Source organism: Drosophila yakuba, chromosome 2L, assembly GCF_016746365.2.
Source record: "Drosophila yakuba strain Tai18E2 chromosome 2L, Prin_Dyak_Tai18E2_2.1, whole genome shotgun sequence".
Classification (NCBI taxonomy): Eukaryota; Metazoa; Arthropoda; class Insecta; order Diptera; family Drosophilidae; genus Drosophila; species Drosophila yakuba.
The window spans coordinates 21,073,087-21,085,638 of record NC_052527.2 but is presented as its reverse complement, the minus strand read 5'-3'; the positions used below and the strand labels follow the sequence as shown (position 1 = coordinate 21,085,638).

At 36.1% G+C, this 12,552-nt stretch overlaps 1 protein-coding gene across 1 annotated transcript; it reads left to right on the top strand.

Annotated features, from left to right (window-relative positions):
* The first annotated feature begins 10,542 nt into the window (after positions 1-10,542).
* Positions 10,543-11,441, top strand: LOC6526199. Its single transcript, XM_002101972.3, has one exon. The coding sequence runs from the start codon at positions 10,646-10,648 to the stop codon at positions 11,360-11,362; it is 717 nt and encodes a 238-aa protein (XP_002102008.1). The 5' UTR covers positions 10,543-10,645; the 3' UTR covers positions 11,363-11,441.
* Positions 11,442-12,552: the final 1,111 nt, after the last annotated feature.

The window sequence follows — 12,552 nt, the reverse complement described above, 5'->3', positions numbered from 1 at the left end:
CGTCTGTCCGTCCGTCTGTCCGTCTGTCCGTCTGTCCGTATGAACGTCGAGATCTCAGGAACTACAAAAGCTAGAAAGTTGAGACTAAGCACACAGACTCCAGAGACATAGACGCAGCGCAAGTTTGTCGATTCATGTTGCCACGCCCACTTTAACGCCCACAAACCGCCCAAAACTGCGACGCCCACACTTTTGAAAAATGTTTTGATATTTTTTCATTTTTGTATTGGTATGGTAAATTTCTATCGATTTGCAAACAAACTTTTTGCCACGCCCACTCTAACGCCCACAAACCGCCCAAAACTGCCACGCCCACACTTTTGAAAAATGTTTTAATATTTTTTCATTTTTGTATTGGTGTTGAAAATTTCTATCGTCTTGCAAAAAATCTTTTTGCCACGCCCACTCTTACGCCCACAAACCGCCCAAAGCTGCCACGCCCACACTTTTGAAAAATGTTTTGAAATTTTTTCATTTTTGTATTAGTCTTGTAAATTTCTATCTTTTCGCCAAAAAACTTTTTGCCACGCCCACTCTAACGCCCACAAACCGCCAAAAACTGTCCTTCGCACTTACACTAGCTGAGTAACGGGTATCAGATAGTCGGGGAACTCGACTATAGCGTTCTCTCTTGTTTTTTCATTAAATCTATCACCAAAAAAGTTTATTGGCGCAGTCGGTAGGATACTGAAAAAAGTCCTAGTAAACTCGTTATCCTTTGACAATCTAGTGAAAAGAGGGAACTTGTACGACCAAGTAACCTTTTCTGATTGTACCCGCGAATTGGCCGCAACAAAGTGATTTCGGTTCGTTTAAAGTGACTAAAATCGGTATCCGCACAAGAACCTGTGCGATCGGAGTTAATTTAAAGACCTAATTTTGTGGACCGCTTCGTGAAGTGGGACCTCCACTAAGGTGTAATACAATTAAAAGGCGCACAGTGCAGTTCACTAAGACATAAGTCTCGATATACTGTAGCAGTCAGTGAACAAAAACAGTAGCCCACTAAAAGTGCGACCGCTACTATTGTATAAAACAATAAAAAGTTAAAACAGTGCAGTTCACTTAAGGCATAAGTCTCGACATACTGCAGCAGTCTGTGAACAAGAACAGAAACTAACTTATAAATAAAACTAAAATGGAATTACCAGCGGAAAATATGACTCAATTACTTCGGCAAATACGCCAAGTACCGAAATTCTCTGGAGACCCATCGAATCTCAGCTCGATCATCAGACGTATCGAATACCTGTTGAACTTATACCCTTTAAACGACGCTCGACAGAAGGCGGTTATATTTGGAGCCATCGAACTTCAAGTTGTCGGAGATGCGGAAAAGGTTACCCAATTTGGAATGCACAACGAATGGACATCTTTAAGAGACGCCCTAATCACGGAATTCAAGACTCAGACGCCCCTGGAGGATCTACTAGGAAGACTGTATCGGACACCTTTTAAGGGTAACTTACGTCTATTCTGTGAACAATTAGAAGATAAGTCCAGTGTAATTATAAATAAGTTAGCATTAGAGAATGACCGAAATAATATGGTGGTTTATACACAAGCAATGGCAACCACAATTAAAAATACAATTCAACGCTCACTCCCTGATAGGTTGTTCATGACCTTAGCGAGGTATGACATTTCAACCGTTCAAAAACTAAAGCAAATCGCCCAACAAGAAGGTCTATACGAAGACCCAATTTCAAAAACATTCGATAGTCAGCCAAAACTTAACTCAAATCCACCTAACACCTATAAACATACAAACATTAACCAAATCAAAAACACTCACCCCAACCAACGATTCATTCGCCCCTTTATTCCATTAAATCCCACACAGACCCAAAACACTAACGTAAACAATCAAACCCCTTTTAGACAAATTCCTCCGACCAGACAACAGCAACTTAATCAGTACAGAAATTTATACAACGGATTCAGAACAGACTTACTTCAGGACCGTCAAAATGACACCCGAAACTACTATCAGCCTCCCCAACAACCAAGAGTGCCAAATAAGCGTTTTAGAGAAAGCAGCGAACAATCGCGAATGCAGACAAATGAAAATTTTCACCAGCACGAATTAGATTACGATAACGAAACTGAATACTACATTAATAACGACGAACAGTTCCACGAAGATCAATTACAGAATACTCAGACAGAATTGTTTACAGATCAGCAATATCAACAAGCTGAAAATTTTCCAATACCAGCCTGGGATCCCACCAATACATAGAGATCATGTTTAATAACCACAGATATAGATGCATAGTTGATACTGGCTCTTCGATAAACTTGATGAGCTCAAACTTTTTCAATCTTCAAGTTAAAGATAAGCAAATAACTGTCCGAAGTATGACAGGCTATTCTAAATTAAATAAATATGTAGACCTTCCAGCCAACGGGCTTTTTCAACAAACGCAAAAATTCTATATTCATTCATTTTCACCTTATTATGATATTCTGTTAGGAAGAAAAATACTAATGGAGAATAACGGTTTAATAGACTACTCTCGGAAAGAAACAATAATTAACGAAAGAACATTCATTCACAAAGAATTAGATCCATGTGATGAGAACTCTTCGGAAAACTTTAATGCACTCTTACAAGAAAACAACTTTACATCAGAAATAAACTATGCCATGGACAACAACATAGACTCAGAACACATATACAGACTAGAACATTTAAATAGTGAGGAAAAATACAGACTTACAAATTTATTAAAAGAGTTCAATGACATTCAATATTCCAAAAATGAAAACCTTACATTCACAAGTATAATACGTCACGATATAAAAACCTCTCATGAAAACCCAGTTTACAAAAGACCATATTCGTACCCGTTTTCCTACGAAGCAGAAGTAAATAAACAAATTGAGGAAATGTTAAAACAAGGCATTATACGCGAAAGCGACTCCCCTTATTGCAGTCCATTATGGATTGTCCCCAAAAAGATGGATGCCTCTGGCAAACCGAAATTCAGGTTGGTCGTGGACTATCTAAATTTAAATGAAATAACAATAAATGATAAATTTCCGATTCCTAACATGGACGAAATACTAGGCAAATTAGGAAAATGCCAGTATTTTACTACAATTGACTTAGCAAAAGGGTTTCATCAAATCGAAATGGACCCTAAGTCTATACCAAAAACGGCGTTTTCGACCAAACACGGTCACTATGAGTACACTCGCATGCCATTTGGCTTAAAAAATGCTCCTGCAACCTTCCAACGGTGCATGAATTACGTCCTAAAAGACCTCATAAATAAGCATTGCCTTGTTTATTTAGATGATGTGATCATCTATTCAACATCTCTGAACGAACACCTAGACTCACTGAGAAAGGTTTTTGAGAAACTTAAAGAAGCCAATCTTAAACTCCAATTGGACAAATGCGAATTTTTAAAAAAGCAAAAAAATTTCTTAGGTCATATTATAAGTCCAGAAGGCATACGACCTAATAAAGAGAAAGTTAAGGCAATCGAAAAATTTCCTCTCCCAAAGACACCAAAAGAAATCAAATCTTTTTTAGGCTTATGCGGATACTACCGTAAGTTCATTCCAGATTTTGCAAAGATTGCAAAACCTCTGACAATATTTCTAAAAAAAGGAGCTAAAATAGACACAAGAAACGAAGAAACGAAGAATACAAGAAACGAAGAATACAATAAATCATTTGAAAAATTGAAAACACTCATAATGAACGACCCAATTTTGATTTGCCCTGATTTCACAAAAACATTTCAAGTCACTACTGACGCTAGCAATTTCGCCATAGGAGCCGTGTTATCACAAGACAATAAGCCAGTAAGCTTTGCAAGTAGAACATTAAATGATCATGAACAAAATTATAGCACTATTGAAAAAGAAACGATTGCTAGCGTTTGGGCAACCAAATATTTCCGCCCATATTTATATGGAGTCCCCTTTGAGATTTTGAGCGATCACAAACCCCTTGTTTGGCTAAATAATATTAAAGAGCCTAACATAAAACTACAACGTTGGCGAATTAGACTTAGCGAATATAATTTCAAAATCAAATATTTAGAAGGTAAACTTAATCATGTAGCAGACGCTTTATCTCGCGTCAAAATTGAAGAAAACATGGTAGGCGAAGAAGAAAATATTTCAACAGCAGCAACAATACACAGGTCATCAGAAAGCAACGAAACCTACATTGAAATTACAGAAAAACCCATAAACTATTTTGCAAGACAAATTGAATTTATAAAAGATAGCGTAGACCAAGTAGAGACAACGAAATACTTTTCCAAAATAAAACTGACCATCAAATACACTGACTAACCCTGACAAAAGCAAAAGATATCCTTATTAAATACTTCTTAAATAATAGCAGTGTTATTTACCTGGAAAATGATAAAGACTTTTTAGTTTTTCAAAAAGCATATCGAGAAACCATTAACCCACATAGTAACGTGAAAATTCTGAAAAGTATCATAATGTTAAAAGACATAAAATCTTATTCTGAATTTAAAGAATTCATTATTACTCAACATTTTAAATTGTTACACCCCGGTATTGAAAAAATGATACGATTATTTAAAGAAACTCACTATTTTCCCGATTATAAACTAATTCAAAACATTATCAATGATTGTGAAGTCTGTAACCTTGCAAAGACAGAACATAGACCAACAAAACTAGTTTTCGAAATAACTCCAGAGACAAATAACCCACGCGAAATTTATGTTATTGACTTTTATGCTATTGACAACGAACAGTATTTATCTTGTATAGACGTTTATTCAAAATTTGCTTCACTTATTAAAACAAACAGTAGAGATTGGTTAGAGGCAAAACGAGCCCTTACTAGAATTTTTAACGACATGGGAAAACCACAGAAAATTAAAGCAGACAAGGACTCCGCGTTTATAAGCACTTCTTTAAAAACTTGGCTAAACAACGAAGACATACAAATAGATATTACCACAAGTAAAACAGGAATAGCAGACATAGAACGCCTTCATAAAACCATAAATGAAAAAATCAGAATTATCAATACTGAAAACAATAGAGAAAATAAAGAAACACGAATGGAAACAATTTTATACATATACAATCACAAGACTAAACATAACACAACCGGACAGATACCGGCTAACATCCTTCTTTACGCAGACACACCTACTTATGATACCCAGATGATTAAAGAAATGAAAATCAAAAATCTTAACAAAAAACGACAGGATTTCGAAATCGACACAAAATTTAGACAAGCACCCTTAACACGCGCAAAATCAAAGAATCCCTTTAGAAAAACAGGCAGAATAGAACAATTAGACGAAAAACATTATAACGAAAATAATAGAGGTCAAAACGTTATTCATTACAAAAGCAAATTTAAAAAGAAAAAGAAAGTTAACGACAGCAAATACTTGCAGCAAACCGACACCTCCCAATCATCGGACTCATAATCACCATAATAACTTGTATTGCGACACAAACTACAGCAGGAACAATCGAAATCAACCCAATAGAAAACAATCAAGGATTTATCTTGTTTGAATCTGGAACAATACAAATCCCCATCACCTTTATGCATCACTGTCTCACCAGAAGTTGAAGAAACATTTAATAGTATAATTAAACAATGTCAAGAATTAAAAAATGTCACACAAATTAAATATTTAACCGAGAAAATGGAAAGAGAAATAAATGGCATACGCATTTCAAAACGAAACAAACGAGGACTGGCTAACTTTGTAGGTTCCACATTAAGATATCTTTTTAGCACACTAGACGAAGACGACAGACAACATATTGAACAACAAATTTCGAATCTTTCACAAGACACAGTACAGGTCAGCACTCTAAACCACGTTATTGACAGTCTCAATAATGGCATAGAAATAATTAATAACCAGTCCAATTCTTTGAAAAATTACCCCGACAATAATGGCCAAATTATTAAGGAAAATGTTGAAGGCAAATTCTACTCACATAACAACTACGTTCTAAATACACTAACAAAGAATATTGTCAAAGACCATTGCATAGCTAACATAATAAAACACGAAACACCAACTTGTACTTTTCAAAAATATCGTAAACAATCCTATATTCAATACATTAAACCAAATATACTTATAACCTGGAATATGACCAGAGAAAAACTTTATCACAATTGTAACGGTCAAGAGATTTATATTGAAAATAATAAAATTATAAAAATATCCAACTGCACAGCAGAATTAAAACAAATTACAATATCTAATAGTATTCAACAATACACAAATGTAATATTTACTGAACACAATGTAACAAAAATCGAACCAATGTCACACATAGAAATTAAGGAAATGATTTTGTTAAACAATAAGAGTAACACAATTTACAGAAACATACTAATAATCTTCATATCTGTTTTAGTTTTAATTTACATATTTTACTTTTATATGAAATGTAAAACAGCGCCACACAAAATTATTATCTCTTACCTAAAACCAAGTAAAACCACTAACAAAAATATCGAACAAGAAACAGAGACAAAAACAGAAATAGCTGAAATTGCAAATCCAGTACCACACTTATATCCAGAAATAATCGCTTGAGGACAAGCTAATATCTAAAAGGTGGGGGAGTGACATATTCATTTCTTCATACGACATATTCACTCTTCATATAAAAAAGCTAAAGCCGATCTTTTGGAAAGCTTCACTCTCCAAAAGCCTCATAAATAACATTCCCCCAAGATACGAACCGCTTAACGGTAACGAGCTTAATGATCTGTTAAGCTTGACATATAAAGCTAAGTAGAACTTAAAAGTCTTATGTTAATCCTCTGTAAAAGGTTTGCTGGGCCGAAAGAATACCTTTGTAAATTAGTTCTTAACTGACCTCTGGTGAAACTTATTCAAATAAAGATCATAAAAAGGAAAATATATTTTTTTCATTAAATCTATCACCAAAAAAGTTTATTATATATACTTTATATGGTCGGAAACGCTTCCTTCTGCCTGTTACATACTTTTCAACGAATCTAGTATACCCTTTTACTCTACGAGTAACGGGTATAATGAAAGTGAAATAGAAAATGAAACTGAAATTGAAATAGAACATGAAATTGAAATAGAAATTGAAATTGAAACAAAGAATGGATGATACAATTGAACAGTAATTGAAGCTGAAGACTGAAAGAAATTGAAGAAGAATAATTGAACAACGATGGAGATTGAAACCTAATGAAGAAAACTATTGAAATGAAGTTTAATTTTGATTGATGATGATTAATTACAATTGATTAAAAATATGATTCTTACTTTTCTACATACATACACCTACCCATATATACATTCACACCTACCCATACTTGATTAACCCTTAATTTACAGCCATGTAGCAGTTCATTGGGCCCAACGATCTTCTTGGCGACAACAATGTGGTAATAAACTAATAAATAAATTTAGGTGATTAAAAAACTAAAATAGTATGGTAACTTGGTAAAATTTCTAGAGTAAAGGTCGGAATTTTTTTAGGAAGAATAAAATGATACATATTTAAAACACTCTTTTGAACAAAAGGCACCTAAAAATAAAACCTAAAACAATAAACTAAGAAATATAAATAAATCATGTAAATACTAAGAGACAAATACAATCAATAGATTTAGAACTATGCTTAGTGAACGAATTAAGATTAATATAAATATCTTTGGTTATGTTTGAGCTATATTGGATTTGATATAAATGATTTTGTAAATAAATAATAATTTGTCCTACTACATAATGCCAATGAAATATCAAGATTAATGCGATGAATTAATTTAATCTAGGGGAAATGTACACCAGGTTCCACCCATTTCCAAAGGTAGGGAGGGTATAGAGGAACGAGTGATCACTAACATCTCGATCACTCCCAACACAACGCGGTCACCTAGCTCTCTGCTATTGCTTACTCCGTTTTATGGGGAATTCGCTAAATTCACATTTTTTTTTTGTTGTTGTTGTTTTTTTGCTATTTGAATTAGAGTAGTTTCTGTCAAGTGCACTTATCTTTTTGTACGGATGGAGGGCACAGGAGATTATAGGGATAGGAAAACCCCGACCCCAATACCGGCGAGCTGAGCGCAAAGCGCGGCATAGTGCACGAACCCCGATTCCCTCTCCAGCCGAGGCTTTATACTATATCCCAAGCCAGTTCACCAATATCCATTACAAGTTCCCCGACTATCTGATACCCGTTACTCAGCTAGTGGAAGGGTGGAGAGTCTTAAACACAGTTTTTGGCGGTTTGTAGGCGTTATAGTGGGCGTGGCAGAAAGTTTTTTTGCAAATCGATAGAAATTTACAAGACTCGTTTTGGTCTATATCCTTGGTACTACCTCCCCTCCTAAGTCCACAAGGTTTTATTGCATGCACCAGAAATAATAAATAATTGCTTAGTGTCCATTGGAGAACTTTCCGAGGATGCTGCTGAGGCAAAAAATAAGGACATAAAATTGTTTAGAATGAGACATACGCGAAAAATATCAAGAGTACTTACAAATACGGACCTTTTGATCAGACTTCTATTGAGCTGTGATCCATTTATTAATGGTCAAAGAAAACTTCCATGCAAACCCAAGTGAAAGCTTTTAAAATAAGCCATTGATTTACTTGAGCAATCTTTTTAAATTATGTATTGTTTCACCTTGTTTTTGAATTATTAAATGATTTTTTAAACAAAATCACGATTTTCGGCTGATTGTTTCAAGAATTCAAGTTTTAGTTGCAAAATAATTGAAAACAAAAAAGTTTTCAATAATAATTTCAAACTGAACGTTCATATGATAGCTATATGATATAGTGGTCCGATCCGGCTGATTTTTTCATATACTTTTGCAGCAAAATTAGAACATTTTGTGTGTCTACCTCAACTAGAAGTATTTTTGGCCGCTTTCCCCATACAATGGGAACCACAGTGCGCCGGTGTGAAAGCTTAATGGCATCATCTCGCAGAGGGCGAATAAAAGAATTTCGCAGCTCGGCTGATCACGGGGAAATGCCATTAGAACATCCAAGAAAACTCCTCGAGTTCGATACCAAACAGAGTAGTTGGAGTGCGTTGCGTTGCGTTACGCGCGTGGCGTGGCGTTTTATTCTATAGTAGATACTTGGGTTGAACTTAACCTGAAATACAATTGCAATCTTACATACCGCAATTTCTCTTCTCACTCGATGTGAGTGAAGCTTAAACTTCTTATATTTATACCCGTTACTCGTAGAGTAAAAGGGTATACTAGATTCGTTGAAAAGTATGTAACAGACAGAAGGAAGCGTTTCCGACCATATAAAGTATATATATTCTTGATCAGGATCAATAGCCGAGTCGATCTGGCCATGTCCGTCTGTCCGTCCGTCTGTCCGTCTGTCTGTCCGTATGAACGTCGAGATCTCAGGAACTACAAAAGCTAGAAAGTTGAGATTAAGCATACAGACTCCAGGGACATAGACGCAGCGCAAGTTTGTCGAATCATGCTGCCACGCCCACTCTAACGCCCACAAACCGCCCAAAACTGCGACGCCCACACTTTTGAAAAATGTTTTAATATATTTTCATTTTTGTATTGGTCTTGTAAATTTCTATCGATTTGCAAAAAAACTTTTTGCCACGCCCACTCTAACGCCCACAAACCGCCCAAAGCTGCCACGCCCACACTTTTGAAAAATGTTTTAATATTTTTTCATTTTTGTATTAGTCTTGTAAATTTCTATCGATTTGCCAAAAAACTTTTTGCCACGCCCACTCTAACGCCCACAAACCGCCAAAAACTGTCAGTGTTGAAGACCTCCTTCGCACTTTCACTAGCTGATTAACGGGTATCAGATAGACGAAGAACTCGACTATAGCGTTCTCTCTTGTTTTTTTTATTAGTTTTGTAAAATTTTCTTGATTTGCCAAAAAACGTTTTTGGCCCACCCACTCCAACGCCCACACTATTAACAAATGTTTTTTTAATTTTTTGTAAGTCTTGTAAATCCCTATCGATTAGCTAAAAAACATTTTGCCACGCCTACTCTAGATCCCTCAAAATGCCCAAAAATTGATACGCCCAATCTTTTGGAAAATGTTTAATATTTTTCTGATTTTTGTCTCAAAATTCTACCAATTCTAGAAAATGTTGAAATTTCTCGTTTGCACTTTAACTTCCTGATTAACGGGTGTCCGATTGTCGGTGATTTGGACTATAGCATTCGTCTGATTTTTAAATATATACGTAAGGGTATATAAGCAATGGCAAACAACATTTTTATATTGTATGGACAGTCAGCATACGGTTGATTCATGTCGAAGCGCAAATATATTTATTCGCACCCACGTCTCCATTCTCGATGTGGCCCCATCCGCAACAGGTGCACAATTTCGTTTTCGAGAGGTAAACTGATTTGCACTCATAGCCATAGCAACTAGTGACATTAGTGGTCGAAGAGGGGGAAGGCCAAAGAGCTAATTGGAAATTAAATGTTTATATTACGCACTTAGGCGGGTCACACTGGCTTTAATCAGAAGCGGAGACAGGTGGAGAACGTCAAAGCGACAGTAGGCAGAAGTCTTGTTACTTCAAAGTAAAACAACAGGAATTTGTGTAGCTCACCTGGCTCGGCTTTCATCAACTGGAGCCTAACCCGGCGAGATGGCTAATCCATTTCGCTGGTGTCGCATGTCGCACGACTGCGTCTTGCAGATTAATGTGGTTCTGGTGGTGGTCGGACTGATCTTTCTGCTTGACGTGCTCAGCCACCTCTATCTAAAGGTGGTCATGTTTCCGGGCCTACGTCTATACCCGGTCGCCTTGCGCCCCTGGCTTTTTTGGGTGCGCGCTCTGACCATGGTTGCCTACATATTGAACGCGGTTCTTGGGATTTGCATGGCCCGACATCCTTCCGTCTTAAAGTTCGCGGGTTATATGCTTATAGGCTGCGTGGTGTTGCTGTACACAATTAGCATTGGAGTGACTCGCTTCATGTATCGCGGAAGATTCGAGTTCTTCGTCGAGATGCTGGTGCTGCAGATGTGGGTAAGAAACAGTCTTGGCAAGGTCGAAGTGGAGTTTGAGTGCTGCGGAAAGACCAGCGTAGTTGACTACCAGACAGCCTCGAGCAACCGCACCTGGCCCATTGGCTGCTGCTGCGGGGAGCAGAACTGCACCGGATGCACCTCGAAGCTTAGCAAGTACCTGTGGACCATCGAGATGGATGTGGCGAGGGATAATATTATCGTATCCGTGGCCTTGTTCGTGGCTATGATCGTCATGGTTTTACACTTTAAGGATGTGCAATCCCTCGACGACACTGGTGATTTGGAGGAGTCTTCAGAACTGGCCGTAGACGACTCGGACGCTAAAGAATAAGACCCATTCCTATATAGTGTGACGGTCCTAGTTGACTAATTGATATGTTCTTCTTCCTAATGAATTATTTCTTAACACATCTCTGCCCTGAGATTTGTAAGTCTGGCTTTGGGCTTATTTGGTCATCCTAAACGCCTCATAAACTTTTATATATACAAATATAATAACTTTCTTTCGATTTGAGCAAATTTTTTTAAAGAGATTTGCTTCTTGGCATTAAAAAAATGTTTTGGACGAAATTGCTAAACCAAATACCATTTAGATTTTTACGAAATCTTTAATCATCTAGGAACCAAACAGACACTACCGTTATAGTGCTTACATTTTAATTGTAACTTAAACTTGTATAAATCCACCGGCAACATACTTTTTACCTTTGTTAAGTAAATAGATCTGAGAGATGCTCGTGTAATCTGAAGTGCAAGTTATCCAACCCGCAAACATAGCACTCTATCCCATTTTATAAACAAATTTTAAATTTCAATCTAGGAGGCTTTTCCTTTGTTCTTGCTTTTGTCATTTGCCTTTGCCAGCGCTTAGCTACCCGCTAAGATAAATAATCGAACTCTCAGAAACACAGCATCCGCTTGGAGACCAAACCATGGTCAACTTTGTTGGAATAAATGTGTATGCCTTGATATGAAATGTTAATTAGCATAAGAATGAATCAGCTGATCGCGGATAATGTAATGAAATGTAATGTAATGTTAAATAACATAATTATGTCACTTGCTTAAAGAATGTAAAACTGAATGGAAGTGCACGACGCACAAAACAAAAGTATTAATAAATATATTCTAACTGAAATAAAGCAATCCACTTTATTATCAACATGGTAGCAGAGCAAGGTTCGAAAAAAAAGAAAAAATTAATCCAAGGTTAGAAAAAAAAAAATTAATCCAAGGTTAGAAAAAAAAATTAATCCAAGGTTAGAAAAAATTAATCCAAGGTTAGAAAAAATTAATCCAAGGTTCGAGAAAAGAAAATAATCCAAAGTGTATAACTAAATCCAAGTTATAAAAATAAATGCTGTTCGAGTGAAGCGACAAAAAAAAAAAAAAAAAAGAAAAACGTGTATAAGAAATAAAAAGAGAAAAACAATATTAAAAGTGCGAAATATTAAAAAATACGAATACGTAAACAAGACTATTGACTAATGCTGAACAATTAAACGGAAAAAGATTGAAAAC

What these genes read in the sequence shown, in the direction of transcription:
- LOC6526199 (XM_002101972.3), top strand. Translation starts at nt 10,646, where the DNA reads ATGGCTAATCCATTTCGCTGGTGTCGCATGTCGCACGACTGCGTCTTG.